The following is a 15,937-nucleotide window of genomic DNA, read 5'->3' as shown; positions in this document are numbered from 1 at the left end:
ACATCATCATCATTCTGGCATAGGTAAGAGGGGATGCCTCCTGCGAGCCCAGAAACATCAGCTTTACGAACATCAGAAAGCAACATTTTGCAGATCTAGCTGAGATGAGAAAGCAACTTGTTTATCTCAGATCAACCTTAAACCGAAGTGTAACAACCAAACCTTACTGTGAGCTGTACAGTCCAATTACTACATTAACAAGTAAGTACTTGGAAGATGAATATTGGAGTGAAAAAAAAAAAAGGTTATCTTTTAACTCTTGTCATGGTCAGTAATTCTTAACATAGAAAAACTGGGCTGAGGTACTGAGCTGCAGAGGCTGGCATCATAGTAGAGTAACCCCCTCAAAAAAAAAAAAAAAAATCCAAACACCTTACACAGAATTAGAAAATAAAGCACCATAGCCCTCTTTTCTGTCTGATGTTGTTACACTGGGATTCAATCCAAGAACACTCAAACCATTTATCCTAGTTATACACAGGGCACGCAATAGGTAAGTTCATGTAACTGGAGTCTGAACACGATAACCTGGGAAATCACAGCTGTCCCTGCTTCATCTTTTGCCTTGTGGGGAGGAAAAAAACCAAACCCTTTCCTACACAGCTTTATTACATATTTACTCTCTTTGCAGTGAACGCCTAATTTCCAGCCAAACCACTTATTTTTAGTTCTACATAAGGCTTCTTCCATGCATATTTAAGAAAAAAGCAACAATCTAGGTCCAGAGCGGTGTGTGCTGCCTGCCCATGCTAACCGGTGGCAGTCTCACCCTCTCAGCCTTAGTGGATTTCACATTTTTATGCCATCAATGTGCATGGTGGTTTCTTTCTGAAAGCTTACATTGGTGCACAAGTTACTTTGGACCCCTGACCCTACTGAAAATAAAAGAATCTTCCTCCAATGAAAGAAAATACGACATACCAAGATATGCTTTTAGTACCAGAAAAGTCATGTCCATGGTGTGGCCTTTAGCTGCATGATTTTCCAGAAAATGTCTAGGCTTGCTGCTTTTCTTTGTCAGGAAAATTTTTTAGCTCATGGTTAAACCCAGTATCATTTCAGTTTCAAGGAATTTTACTGTACACAGTTTGTAAAAAAACAAATGTTTGATCATTTGATTTTGCCTTTATAGCTTAGCAGTGCATTAACATGTGTGGCTGAATACTTTTTTTAAAAAAAAACAAACCCACCAGTGAAGACCAACTGCAATATTGCCAGAAAGACATGAAGTGCATTTAGATGTAGAGAACCATTTCCCCAGCACAGCCACTGTCCGTAAACACATTAGCTCCTCCTCTTTCTGATGCTCATGGAAATATAAGCAAGCAACTAAACCCTTATTTCTCTAGCCAAGCCCAAGTCAGAAATGTAACATTTGAGACTCATAATACATCACAGGAAAATATGCTCATAAAGGAAATACTTCCCCTTCAAACAAAGAGAAGGTATTGCTGGGCAACTGCAGGCTCTTCTCCATCCCCGGAACAGAAGCTGGTGCACATGGCTTCGAGTACAGAGTTGGTAGAAGTAAGGCCTTAGTCTTACGCCGAAGAGTAGGGGATTTTCAACCCCTCACATGTCACTAGCAGCCTCTTCAGTTCAAGCAAGCAGGTATTTAACTGAAATGCCTGGGAAGAGGAAGAACAGGTCTATCCGGCCAGGGTTCACTGGTGAGAGGAAGGTTAGGGTGAGGCTCTGCACATCATTTTTCCTTATATCCCAGGCAATCACATATCCTAAGCCAAACGGAAATAGGCCTTTCATATTTTTCTTCCTTGAATATTATTGCAGCCCTGCTGAAACACCAAAAATCAGTACATTATAAAATACATTTGCTTTCTTACTATACTAGTTACATGAGAGCATGTTCAGCTCAGTAAAACAAAATGAGTTTTCACCTAGATATGCAGTTCCAATAGACAGTCTGCTCCTCTGAATTGCCAGCAGCTGTAGGACCAAAGCCCCGTGGGGTCAGAAAAGTTTTCCTTCCTTCCTTGATAGCCATTTGATCTAATTTGTCCTCAAACATGCCAGTCTGCAGAGTCTCAAAAATGCTGAATTTATTCACTCTACAAAGAATATTTTATTTCTTTTTATAATCTCAAATTCATCATAAACAGAAATAAAAAAGCTTTGTATACAAACTTACCCTTTTGTGCTTTGCATGAACTGATTATTTCAAGAGACTGAAAGGAGACAGATTATGTAGTATTGCAATATTCTGCAGTCTTAATTAAATGTTTGATTAAGTATAAGTTGTGTCAGTAGCAGACAATTAAAAACTTGAAAGAAACAGATTTTGTACTTTAAAGGTAAGACGTAAAGAGACTTGTTTGCAGGTAGCATGGCTGAAAGAGCCTATCACCAAAATGCATATTGTTCAACACCTCAAGCCAAGTGACTTCTTTACCGGAGTCTTAACTTCAAAGCACAGAAGTTTCACAAATGGGCTGGAAATCAAGTGCTAGAAGGGCAAGAAATGGACATTAAAGTCTTCTCATATTTGTATGTAATCATCACCTCCTGCCATCTCACAGACACAAAAAAAAACAAAACCAGAGAACCCAAACCCCTCAGGTTACTCCACCCTGACTGCCCACCCCACCCTCGGCAGGTCTGCACCCTGCAGCACAGGCGATGCTGGCTGGGGCGAGGGCAGGAGGACCAAAAGAGGACAGAAGAACCACGCTGCTTTATGCCACAGGCGTCACACGATGGACCTGCACCCCTATTTATGTGCCGAGTCTGAGCAGATCTCTCCAGAAAGATTACAAGAGCCCAGGTCAAGCTGACCTCAGCCTTGCCAGCAAGAAGGAGCTGTGCTTAATCCCCCCAAAATTCAAGGCTAGACAAAGTCTGAGTTAACCTGTATTATTTCAGAGTATGTGCTAGCGTCTCCCTTCTTTTGAGGGGAGACGGTTGTGGGGGAGGAAGGTTTGGAAGATGAGGGTATGAGTAATCTGATGCTTTCAATGTGTGTTATTAAATACCTAGAAGAAGCGTGTTCCCAAAATAGGGGAAGATTGACACCAACAGACAAGGTAAAGCAGATCTATCCAATGTCAACCTGTGCACTTGCCAATTCCACTGCTGCACTGTACATTGCCCCCCTGACTATTTCCTAACAGACTTTTACCTAACCTTTCAGTGCCCTGACTGGGTGTTACTCCCATTAAAGCCTGGAGGAAAGCCAGTTGTAGCCTTTGGCAATTCCCAAGCCAAAGTTCAGGTACCCCAATGCCTCCCCCGCAAGAGGTGATGCTGCTATAAGCCTCGTACGCTTGCACCAAGGTCCAAATTCACAGCCTAGTCGAAGTAAGAGCATTTTACCCAGCTGCCTGAGTTCAGGCTGCTACGGCTGTGAGACAAGCCAGCTACACTGTATGTGAAGGAAACAGCACCCAGGAATTAGGAGAAAAATGAGCCAGGTCACAAGAGCTTGCAGGGCCAGCAGCTCCCGTGGGATGCCTGGCTGAATATTTGTGCAAGCGCTCCACTGAACTTGTGCCGGTTGCTTACCTCCACCTCGTGCAAGCAGGGATGTAATAAAACCCCTCGTGTTGTAATTCCTGAGAACCAAGGGGAGACGCTGACCTAAGACCTTGTCGCAGTTTAAGCCCAGCCAGCAACCTTCAGTTTTGCAGTAGCAGTAATACAAAATTAGCACTGGATTCATTTCTCTTGTTCAAAGTTTCTCCGATGCCCCCAGCTTTCAGACCAAGGTGAAGTTTTGATACATAGTTATGACAAACCTTTCAGGAGGAGGAAGGTAATCATATGCCACCTGGGTTACTGCAGAATTCAATTTACTTTCCAGCATGCTTTATTCTGGTCTGTAGCTATTAAGGGAGAGACAGTTTCCAGCTGAGGAGTGTGCAGCAACACACAGCTAAATTGCTTTCACCAGAGCCCCCCCGCACTCCTGCAGCGGGAACTGCAGCCTCATGCGTTGCCCCTGGAGCCCTCTCCCCACCTCTCAGGGTAACGCACTTCGAGTTGGAGACAGTTTGCAGGAACATATTATTTGATGTTAGCTCATCTTCGTTGCACAAACTTCAGCCCGCTTGTAAACACACTAAACCTTTTTCTGTTATCTAGCTAGGCAGAACTGCCCATCTGCTTCTCTCCCTGCCTGCTGTGAATCTGCCTCCAGCCTGGTCCAGGACCAGAGAGAACTTAGAACAGGATCCTCAGGCAAAGAAACACAGAGGGAACTCCCTCTTGGGTTTGTTTTGGGGTTGATGTTTTGGGGGTTTTTTGGTGTTTTTTTGTTGTTGGTTCATTGGTTGTTTTTCCAATAGGAACAACTATCTTCCTTAAAATTAACTACACTGTTCCTCCCTAAAATGGTTTTCAGTGTATGGCAACAAGTACACAATTTTTCAAGCTACCCTAGAAAGACAGCACACTCAGACATAAGTATCCACACATGTTGCAAGTCAACCAGAAACAAAGATTCTTAAAGCATGAGATAAAGATGAGAAAGTAAGAAAATAGCTCTTAAGGTAAGTCACCCCTGTTGGAAAGTACTGTGTCTCCAGCGCATGATTGCATTCCTACCTGGGAAGCTGCAAAAGTGGTTGATCTCTGCACTCTGAACAGACTGCTTCCCATCGAAATAAAGCAGGTTGACCTTTTGGGGGGAGGGGGAATTAAAAAAAAATTAGCAGGATTACTATCTAAAGCAGAGGTCCAATTTAGAAAGAGGCCTGTTATCTGAACAGTTTCATTCATAGATAAATGTGCATCTCTCAGATACAGGTTTCCCACACAGCTGAGAACACATGAACACCTGCATTCACCCTTGAATAGGTACTAACCAGAAGGTTATATTTAGCTTAAACTGAAAGTTAGAGTTCATTGTATCTGTAATATTATTACAGCATATTTTCTTGAACAGTTAAAAGTCATAAAGAAAATGCAATCCCCATTTATAAGGGACCAGCTACAGTTTAAATATGATTTTTAAATTTATTTTTTTTTTAGAAACAGATGAAACATGTACTAAGTACTGAAAAGTACAGCAAAAGGACTAGTACTGAATCTTGGCTGGTGATTTAGGAATTAAGCCTAGAGACTACATTTCAGGAGGGTTATTTTTCCCCCCACCCCAGTTTTGTGTTCTAAATTTAAGGACAAAGTACCAAAATGGGTCTTGACAATTCCTCCCATGTTAGAAACTTTTTCAATAATAGGTAAATATAATATTCTTTTGTCTAGGAAATGTAGTTCTCTGAGAAATTAATTCTTCTCTGAACTGGCACCAGCAAACTTGTTCAGCTAACAGACTTGTTTTGTTAGCACAGAACTTATAGCCATTCATTGCAAGGGAAAAAAAAAAAGCCAGCAACATAAAATAATTTGCTTACCATTAGTTACCATAGGCATTTTTATTACATTAAAGCTTTAACATTTATCAGAATACTGGGTAAGGGAAGAACAAAAGGGAGAATAACTTAGGGGAAAAAAACCAACCCAACAATAATAAAAAGCAGCCTTGCTGGGAACTAATGTTTAGAAAAAATTAACAAACAGCAGAGTAGGAGCTTCCTGGAATGTAAGCGTTGTAGCATTTAAGTTATCTACAGAAGGACATGATGAATCCTGGCAGTCTCACAAAAGTTTTCAGTGTTGTTGAACAGTCCTTCAAAGCGAGTATCATGAGAAAAACAAGCAACCATTTTTACATTTATTTCTCTATTTCCCTTTTTTTCCTAGAACCATGACTTTCCAGAAAACTTCTTACTATGACTTCCCAGATTCTCAGACCTTGCAAAGGTCAAGGACAACTCTTCCTGTAAAAAGGCACACACCATTCCAGAATTCAATTTTGCACAGAAGACTATTAGTTGTCAAAGACTATGCCAAAATCCCAAAGTTTAAATGATTATGTTTTAAGAAAAGGTAGGATTTTCCCACTGATCCCTTCTTGCTATTAAGCATAACAATCCAGACAATCTGATTCAACAATTTCCTAATACACTGATCATTAGAAAGTGTGTTGTGGAACGATTCTCCACCTACTTGTCATGTTTATTATCCCCTCCCTAGCCACCTGCATCTGGCTAAGGGAAATCCAAGTAGCCCAGCATGACAATATTATCTTAGTATCCAGAAAGGAAGTTTTAATTGATAAGCCAGTAGTGGTAAATAAATAAAGCCATAGTTACTACATTATTCATCCCCAACTCCCACACTACGAGCGGTCACAGTCTGAAAAACCTTAGCTGACCATAATTAAAAGAAAAATAGGAATATACATAAAACCAGCTGTCTTAGACAGCATTTTTATTAAAAATGGATACACAGAGACATAGCAGCATTTACAATAAAGAGTTTTTAAAAAGGCATCAAGTTGTAAGCCAACCATTTGAAAAAGAGGCTTTGAAATGTTGTCTTCCACAGCACTTTTTGCCCATTTGTCAACCGGGGACAGTATGACTGCAGATTATCCAAAGGACAAACAGGCACAGTAACTAATCTAAACTTCAAGCCCTTTTTCTGAACAGTTGGTCACATCAAGCATCACCCTCCGTAGCAGCATTTGGAGCACTCTTCGGTGTTCTTTTAAGTGGCTGGTGTACTTGATCCATTTCTTTAAAATATTTTAATGTTCAATAAAAATATTTCAAATAGAAAAGTTCTTCTGTCACAAAAAAATTAAGGTTTCCTTTTCAGATTCCATAAAAGCTTATGAACTTCACTGGCAGCATTTCTGTAATGGAGCAGGAGTTAGAACCAGCAGAACAGGCACTTCAGCAAAATTGTCTGTCAACAGTTTCTAAGGTCATATTGGCTTCAGTCCAGAAGACTGTTTCTTACTACTTTGTGGTGGTGTAAGGACACCAGTGGGGAAAGGTGAAGTCCTATTTTGCTCAGCCAATATGGCTTGTTTTGCTTGAGCTTTGTCCTGAAAGCACAGAAAAAGGAGACAAAAAAAATATTTTTACTTTGGTATATTTATGCAACAGATCAGTATAATTCAGTGTTTTATAACTTGATAGACTGCTAATCTGGAAATGCTTATCTGTATCTAACCCTCCTAAAAGTAACTGATAAATCATGCAGTACACAATAGTTAGTGAATACAAACCCCAAGAGGTCAGTATTAACTTTTGGAATCTGATATCAGCATTATGGTACTTGTATCTTCAAGAAAGCAATATTCAGAAGCAACTGAATATGAAGAGCTTTAACCTCTACTACAACTGAATAACCTAAATAGAAAAAAAAACTCCGATAGCTTACATTAACTACAATTTGTTGGACAAGATTTTGATCCTCTGTAAGTTTCTCATGCTAAAAGCCACTCTTGCTCAACTTCTTGTCAACCACCACTGTCAACATAACAGTCCCACAAGATCAGTCTCAAGTGATCAGTCTTTATTTTCTCTTTTTCAGACGACAAGGTTGTATTAGCTGTACTTCCTATAGAGAAAGGTCTAACATACAATACTTGAAGCACTTTAAAGGGTAGAAATATGCTTCCGATTTCTAGGGTAATTATTTGCTGTTTGAGATGAGAGGCTTTTTAAACCAAATACAGAACAAGTCAGGTCTCTGTCCCAAGAATTTTGCAACTGGAATACAACCTTACACGTTTTATCATCTGCATACACTCAGTCTCAATCTGATAATACTTCACTTAAGTTTACTGTATGTTCTAACCAAAGAAGAAACAAGATGTAGGAGATTTTACAGACACCTTTTTAGTTCATTATGCATATACATACCAGCAAATCCAAGCTGTTTATGTGCGTCTGTATATTGTGCAAGTCTTCAGGAGCTATACCTCTAAAGTGTTTGAGTTTGGAGCTTCCTACTTCCCTTATAGCCATTGCAAATGGAACCATCCATTTTACACATTCCTCTATCTCACACCATTCATAACCTGTAAGACAAGACACACGCTTATCTGCCTGAATGAAGACTTAACATTTGTAAACACATTAGACATAGTTTATAAATGCCAATACCTGAAACTTTCTGCATCAACTCAGATGAGGAGAAGTGATACAAAGCAGAAGCTGCAAGTACTCCGTATGTATATTCCAAGCAGCCAATATCCAGCACACAGAGATCCAAGAGCTACAAGACAACAAATTGTTTTATAAGTCTATCACAAGAACACTTTTTTTCTCCAAGTGAAATAGTATTTGAAGGAAGAAATCAGTCTTACCTCTGCTATTTGTACAAATATTTGCTGTGGATATTGTGGCTGCAATACCTCATAAAGCTCATTTAAATATGCAACTTGCATGTAAATGTTTAGCCATGATACAACTGTCAGTGGATTTAAGTTCCAGTTAAGAGCCTGAAAGAGCAGACATGCACAAGACTTCAGTATTAATAAAGAGTTCCTAACTTAAACCATGCAACTTTATTTACTCCAGATCAGAAGCTGTAATTCCAGTTCATCAAGGCATCTTTGAAACACACAAATCTAATCCTCTCCTGTACCTCCTCCTGCTGATAGGGTGGGGGAATGATTCATTTTGTTAATAGGCACATACTGGTGGATGCTTTAGATCACTTGTTACCTAAAGAACGCTGTTTTCTAATTAGAAAGAGAAATTGTGCCTCTTAGCAGCACATAAGATTAACTGAGGCTCTCTGCTTTTAGTCTGATTATGCTATATGTTTTTAAAAACTAAAGTAGAACTAATTCCACTTTGAAATATTACCTTCATAATGATCAATTCCATACTGAGGATTTCATCTTCTGTACAAGCTCCATCTGTAACATAAGCAAACTGGTGCAACTTTGGTGGATAAATTTCCTGAAAGATAGGAAATCAAGTATTAATTTGTGGAATAGGTTGAAACTAGTCTCATGTGCTAAAAAAAAAAAAAAAAAACCAACCAAAAAAACCAACCTACCCCTACTTCAGCATTTCAAAACATTGGGGAAAAAAGAAAAGAAGAACCAACACCCCATCCTAACTCATGGTGTTCTACTCTGCCTTTAATATACAGATTCCTCGTTCAACCTTCCTGCTCATAGCCTTCACCTTTCACTTTTGATGGATCAGTACAACATGTTTGACTACAGCACCATTGAGACTGTATCATAATCAAGACTTTTTTTATACATCCTAAAGAAAAGGCCTTTTATCCGTTGCTTGAGAACAGATTGAAGAATAATAGCCCTCTTAAAAGACAAACAGTAAGAACCTAAAAAGTGCTATGTATTTTAATAGTTCAATTTGTTCCAGTAAATAAAGAATAGCTCAGACTATCAACCAGTAGGTACACCACTGACAACAGAATTGCAACAAGTCATCTATGCATACAGCAGCCAGCCAAAAACTCATTTAGCAACCGCAATTTAAAACTTTACGTTTATTCTCTCTGAGAAGACTATCCTTTTAAGATTAGAGAGATACACTATGATGTTAGCTAGTCTTAATTTTAGCCACTTCTAAAAAAAACATAGGAGGAATTTTGGAAAAAGAAAAAAAAAAAAGAAAATATTTTTTTTTCTGCCTCCCAGCTGAAAAGTCATAGAAACAAACTCCATAAAGCCTGCCAAAACGCGTCTAGTGTACAACTGTCTGTCCATTCACATTTTTATGTTTAAGTAAAGCTGTAGATACTTACCTCAAGCTTTGCTGCTATGAATAAAGAAGAGATACCAATAAGCTGCAATAGTGTTTTTACAACATTCTGTTGTGTTGCCATAAACCGATCAAAGAAATCTTGTGCTAAATAAAAAGTTTCTCTATGAAGCTTGTAGACTTCACAAACCTGGAGAGACATCAGAGATTACAAAGGTCAAGAACAGTGTTACAGAGTCAAAACCAGATGCTACAGATGTATTAAAAAAAAAAAAAAAGGCAAGAGCTAGACATAAAATTCATATTGGCTTTCTGCTTCACTGCTATTGTGAAGTAACATGTTAATTAAGAGCATGAGCTAAACAGTTTCCTTTGACACAAGATGACTGCCACTACAGTAACTCCCAAAACAAAGATATGAGAGTGAAAACCCTTTTAGGAAATGCAAGCACATGTTCTAACAATGTCAGAACATCAATTCCTTGTTTTTACAAAGATGCATCATTCCAACATCTCAGAAGAGAAAATTCTCACAAACACTTCAGAATTAAGAACACAGACTATGCCACCAAGTCATCCAAACAGCAAAAAAGACTTGCATACAGAGTTGTAGTACATTCTACATGCCAATAACAGATAGAGAGGTTGTGAGATGCATCTAGTCTCTAAGCCACCACACCTTCCTTCTTTCAGTCACTTTCACAATCATTTCTGCAGCTTTTATCTGCAGCATGACCTTAAAAAGCTTACATTGTGGAGCTTTAGGGACAAACTGATTATTATCCGCTATCAGTCTAAATGAATATCAGAATATATTGTCCATTTGCACACCATCAACTCAACCCATTATATATTCTTTTCTTAAGTTTGGTACCATTGACAAACTTTAAGATGAAGACGAGTGTCTAGTGCTAAATGGGTTATGCAAACATCATGAAACGTAGTTATGACAGTTATTAGTACACTTTAAGAAAAGCACACGTGAAATACTCACAAGCACTGAAAAGCTTACCTCCATTAGCCAGTCTAGAAGGATTGTTCTCATTTTCGGTTGCAGGAGAGGGTGCCTCTGCATATAAAGTTTATCCCTTACATACGTCTCTTCTTTGTTTATCATGTTTTTCCATACGTCCTCTCTGTTTGCCCAACTAAGAAAGATCAATAGGTTTAGTCTCCAGTCATAGGACAAAAGGAAGGCAGACAAGCAGCAGCAAAATGGCACACTTACCCTAGAACTGGTAATGGTGAAGCTCTAGTTGGAACAACACTTAGATGTATAAAGCGAGAGTAATCAACACCAACTGGATCATCATCTTTATCTGGAGTAGGAATCAGCATATGGGCATTTTTGTGAACGTTATCCCAGGATGGCTATTAAATGAAATACAAGATCTTACACTGTGCCTTTTTAGATAATCATTTTAGCTGTAAATAGAAGACAAGACATTGGCAAGAAACTATGACAGAAACTATGATTACCTCTTTAAACTGCACAGAATCACAGAATCATTGAGATGAGGAGGGACCTCTGTAGGTCACTTTGTCCAACTCCCCTGCTCAAGCAGAGCCACCTATAGCCAGTGGCCCAGGACCATGTCCAGATGGCTTTTGAGTATCTCTAAGGATGGAGGCTCCACAGCCTCTCTGGCAACATGTGCCAGTGCTCGGTCACCCTCATGCTAAAAAAAGGGTTTCCTGACATTCAGAAGGAACCTCCTGTGCTTCAGTTTGTGTCCATCTCCTCTTGTCCCATCACTGGGCATCACTGAAAAGAGCCTGGCTCCATCTTATTTACATCCTCCCTTTCAAGTATTTAGATACATTGATAAGATCTCCCCTAGCCTTCTTTTCTCCAGGCTAAACAGTCCCAGGTCCCTCAGCCTTTCCTTATAGGAGAGATGCTCTGGTCCCTTAATCATCTTAGTGGCCCTTTGCTGGACTCTTTCCACCAGTATGTTCAAGTCTCTCTGGTACTCGGGAGCACAGAACTGGACACAGTAGACCAGGTGTGGCCTCACCAGTGCTGAGTAGAGGGGTGTTGCTTATTTTCACAGTAGAGCAAGTTTGCAACTAAAGCTGAAGAACATTTACCCTGTTCTCCTTTTGAAGGACCACAATGGTTTCGTGGAAGAATATCCAAGTCAGAGTCTCCTATTGTCACGTTGCATTTTGTTTTTACCAAAAATATTTTGCGTGAAAGCAAGATGCTTGCCTTCAGGTAAAGAATAAGCAGATAGAACTTTAAAACTCAATTTGTGATTATAATTATACAAATACAAGGTCAGGATTTCTGGTAAGGAATATGTAGATGCAATGCCTGAAGTTGTGGTTCCATGCAAATCAACCTTGACAATGAACACAGCAAAAACCGTAGTTTATAGAATTTTTCTTATTTATCTTGCAGTGCTAAGATGAAAAAAACAAAGCACTTATGATCCAATTGTTTTCAGAATAAAGCAAGTACATGTTAAGCAATTGCCACTAACATATCAAGTTGACCATTTCATATATAGAATTTTGCCAAGGTCTACAAACATCAGACATCTGTCACTTCACCCGTCATATCCTTTTATTTGGACCAGAACTTAAGTTAAAGTTTACTTTTCTCCTGGCTAACTCTGTTAAATGAGATCTTGATGTATGCTTCACACAGTTCCCCAGGAAAATAATACTTGCTTTATTCTGCAGTAGAATACAAAGCCAGCCCCATGTCATCATGCCTAAGCAAATTAAAATTTGGCATTTCTGCCTAACAGTGAAGTCAGCCATCTTGCTGCAAACTGATCTGTTCTGCAGCACTAAAAGGAGAGAACTCCCTAACAAGATTCCTAATGTGCTTCAAGGAAAAAAATAGTAAAAAAAAAAAATCAGAAGAATCATTAGGTGCTAACTAATAAAATGCTCTACATTAAATTTTGCCTCTCACAAAGAAGCTTCCACACCTCATTTTTGCCTGTACTTGCTACAAATGACATCACTTTCCAGCAAAATGGCTACTCTCTAGCACCAGCTTCAGAAACAGAAACCACTGACTTGATGAAACAAAACCCACATTTTTCAGTTCACTCACAGCTCAGACTTTTTTGTACTTTGAGTTACGGACACACAGATGGGTAGTTTTTCTTCTTGGAGTTCTACACGCAAATCTAGCATAGCTACATACCCAGCCATGCCACAATTTAATTTGGCTGGGGGAAGACAAAAAGACAGAATAGTATCTTTATCTTAAAAATGACAGATTTCTTATGAACTGAAAGTTTCAATGAAAGTGTCACATCAGCATTGCTTTAAGTTAATTTTTGTCCTCCCTCAAAACTAGACTTTAGTCCCACTTTGTCCTCCAAACTGCATGGCAAGCCCAGCTGCCAACAGCCTTTGGGGAAGTGCTGCCTTATCAGTTAATCAGCAAACCAATAAAAAAGCAGTACATTATCTAATATCCATTTAAAGGTGCCTACTACACCAGCAGCTTCTGAAGGACAAGGCATCTGCTCCACAGAGTTCTCAACCAAAGCAGATACCTCACATACTACATTGCAGCAATAACAACAATTGATTTAGGAGATTTCACCACACCCAATCTTCTATAAGGAAACACAAACCAAGGGTCAAAAGCCTCTTAGGTGTTTTGAGAAGAAGTGAAAACAAAGGTTTTGACTAGATAATATCAGTCACCAAGACAACTGGGGAAAAGTTGCAAGCAACAGAAAAAGATACAGCTTCACTAGAGACAAGGAGGAAACAAATGCGCAGGGACCTCAAAAGCAAGAAGCTACCAGGGAGACAGGAGTCTGAATTAGCGTAAGTGAGGGAACCCTACAGCTCTGGCATGGATTTTGTTTGAGGGAATGAGCGTGTTAATCAGACTCTTGAGTCTTTAAAGCAGATTTAGCAAGACATTCAACCAAAACTAAGAAACAGTATCAAGAAACTGCATTACATCACCCTGTAACTGTTACGAAAAGGGAGCCACCACTGAAAAAAGAAACAGTTTAAGGTGGGGAGGGTGCGAGGAAACCATGAAGAGCTTCCTTTGGGCTTGCACAGAGTCAACCCCAAAGCAGAGAGCTGCCAAAAAGCAACAGATGTTACAGAGAATCTGTGCAGCCTAATGGAGGAAATCCTACGGTCCTGGGCTTACTTGTGAGGCAAATAGGAGCTGGGTAGGATACAAGCCAAAAATCAATGGGGAAAACTGCCTCTTCAAATCTATATAGAGCCCAGCAAGAAAGCTTGGGTGGGTGACACCCACAGTAATATTCCGGATACAGGAATAGAACAATTGATCAGAGATACAGATCTCTACCTCAGACCTGAGAGCTAGATACGGATCGGAGAAATTGAACTGAGGACATGAGAAGGCTCCTTAGGAGGAGCACCAAGAAGGGCAAAAGGTAAGTGAAGTCCATCAGAGCAGTCAAGCCCATACAGCTATAAAAAAAGAAAACCTAGGAGTTCAGAGGTGGTTTGTTTGGTTTTTTTTTAAAGCTCAAACACTCACACACCTCGGTTTCTGCAGCATGTTGTCATTCACTGATATATCAAACGTTCATTTAAACAGAACTTTTGGACATTCTTCAGGCATATAGGCCAGACACAAAATGGAGCCAGTAGCGACCACTGGGGTCATTGTTTACAGGCAGAACTTTCAGTGAAGCAGCCACACCTAAGAATACAAGCTGCTGAGACACTTGCGTATCTCAGCATGAGCTGGGAGCCACAACAAGCCACAGACCAGGGCAAGGAGGGTAGCAGGAAAGCAGAGGAAGAGGGTGACCCTGAACTGCATTCAAACAGCAAGGTCAGAGCATTTTCAGCATGGAAATCAAAGGCAGAGGAACAGGAGGGGGACAGGCCTGTTTGTCTCACCCTAAAAAGCAGCACCTCCTAGCAGAGACGTATCAACTACTAGACTGCAGCCTTAGTTTGCCCGTCAGTAAGACTAAAAGTCTAGACATTTTTCACTCACACACATTAGTTTGAAGTATAGGGTTTTTCTTTGCCATCACAAAGGGATTCCAGAATTAATAAATAGGAGACAGAAGAGCAACTCCCATTATTAAGCTGTTGCAATTCTTTCTGAACAGCATAGGAGCTTCTACTACTTTTAATTTTCTAAAGAGTCTGAATATTGTCCTGCCTCAAATTTGGGCCAAATCAAGCTCTCAACCTGGATACAGTTTACATTCTTTGTTTGTCTGAAGACTTTTAAGTTGTTTTTTGGGGGGTGGTTTTTTTTTTTTTTTTTTTTTTTTTTTTAATTGGATCTTCTAAAGATAACCTAGACTAGTTAAAGAAACTTTTTGGAGGATATTTTCAAACCAGTTAGGTGGAACATTTTGACAACAGTAAGACCAGATTCTGGAAAAATGTCTAGTGAGAAACTGATCAAAACTATTTCCTGAGAGTTTACTCCATCTTCTTTTCACATGAAAACATTAGTTTCATCTAAAGAAACTAACTTTTAAATTCAATTCTCCGCTATAGATGGAGGTGGCCATGTAATTTGTATCACAATTCCACGGATGACTCTAAACTAGTTAGATGAATTCTGTTTTACACAGAGCCTTGGAAGTGTATCTGTCCGCAGAAGGCAGCCAGAATTAATATGAGAATTGCTAGCAGAATTACAGCAGTGCCAGTTCTCTAAAATCAAACACAGAATTTATGCAATACTCTGCTGTCACAAACCTGATGATATAGCCACCCTTTCATCACATAAAGGGTAACGGCATCCTAATTAAGAACTCAGGCCTTATGTTCAACAGAAGCAAACTAATGAATTGACTATGAAGATGCCGTAAAGTGGGATGTGACTATGATATTTTGCCTTGTGCATAAAGTAGTGTCAGTAAACAATTTATTTAATGTAGAAGTCATGTGGTATAGGCTGCAGTGGATTTATAGCTACTTGCATTTTAGAATCGCTGTGCCTCAACAGAATAACTATCTCACTGGCTATCATACAAGCCTGCTATACTGCTGCTGGAACCGTAAACATATTCTCATTAGTGGCCCATGGCAATTTATATCAGAGAATAGCTTGTGTCACACCATAGACTGAAGAGCTGCTGCTGTGCAGCCAAATGTTAGCTTTTTTAAACAGATCTGTAACAATCTGGCTACTTTGTCACAAAAAAACCCTTCTCTGTGTAGGGACAGAAACACAGATACCCATTTTATTTGTGGTTTACAGAATCAAAGGGCCAAATCCCACCAGCACCTGAGCTTAACTTGAAAAATTCTCAAGTGAGTATTTTGGATGCCTACTGCTTAAATTATCTAAATTTTAATTTACCTATCATTCCTGAAGTAACATTGAATGGCTATCAGGCCAGGAACACAAAAATTGGAAGTCTTTATCCACTTTCAAAGTCGAA

General features: G+C 39.4%; 1 protein-coding gene across 1 annotated transcript in view; it reads right to left on the bottom strand.

Annotated features, from left to right (window-relative positions):
* Nucleotides 1–6,343: 6,343 nt before the first annotated feature.
* CCNE1 (cyclin E1) overlaps nt 6,344–15,937 on the bottom strand; it is an 11,693-nt gene continuing 2,099 nt past the window's right edge. Inside the window, exons 4-11 of the mRNA XM_010585077.1 lie at nt 10,786–10,928; nt 10,570–10,705; nt 9,601–9,747; nt 8,685–8,780; nt 8,180–8,314; nt 7,977–8,088; nt 7,734–7,891; nt 6,344–6,910 (exon numbers count right to left, since the gene is read on the bottom strand). Coding sequence (XP_010583379.1) covers nt 6,788–6,910; nt 7,734–7,891; nt 7,977–8,088; nt 8,180–8,314; nt 8,685–8,780; nt 9,601–9,747; nt 10,570–10,705; nt 10,786–10,928 — 1,050 coding nt within the window. The 3' untranslated portion in view covers nt 6,344–6,787. The remainder of the gene's footprint in view (nt 6,911–7,733; nt 7,892–7,976; nt 8,089–8,179; nt 8,315–8,684; nt 8,781–9,600; nt 9,748–10,569; nt 10,706–10,785; nt 10,929–15,937) is intronic.

The sequence above is a fragment of the Haliaeetus leucocephalus genome, unplaced genomic scaffold, assembly GCF_000737465.1.
Source record: "Haliaeetus leucocephalus isolate CR32 unplaced genomic scaffold, Haliaeetus_leucocephalus-4.0 Scaffold92, whole genome shotgun sequence".
NCBI classification, from domain to species: Eukaryota; Metazoa; Chordata; class Aves; order Accipitriformes; family Accipitridae; genus Haliaeetus; species Haliaeetus leucocephalus.
The sequence above is the reverse complement of the archived record's forward strand: the minus strand, read 5'-3'. Positions and strand labels throughout refer to the sequence as shown.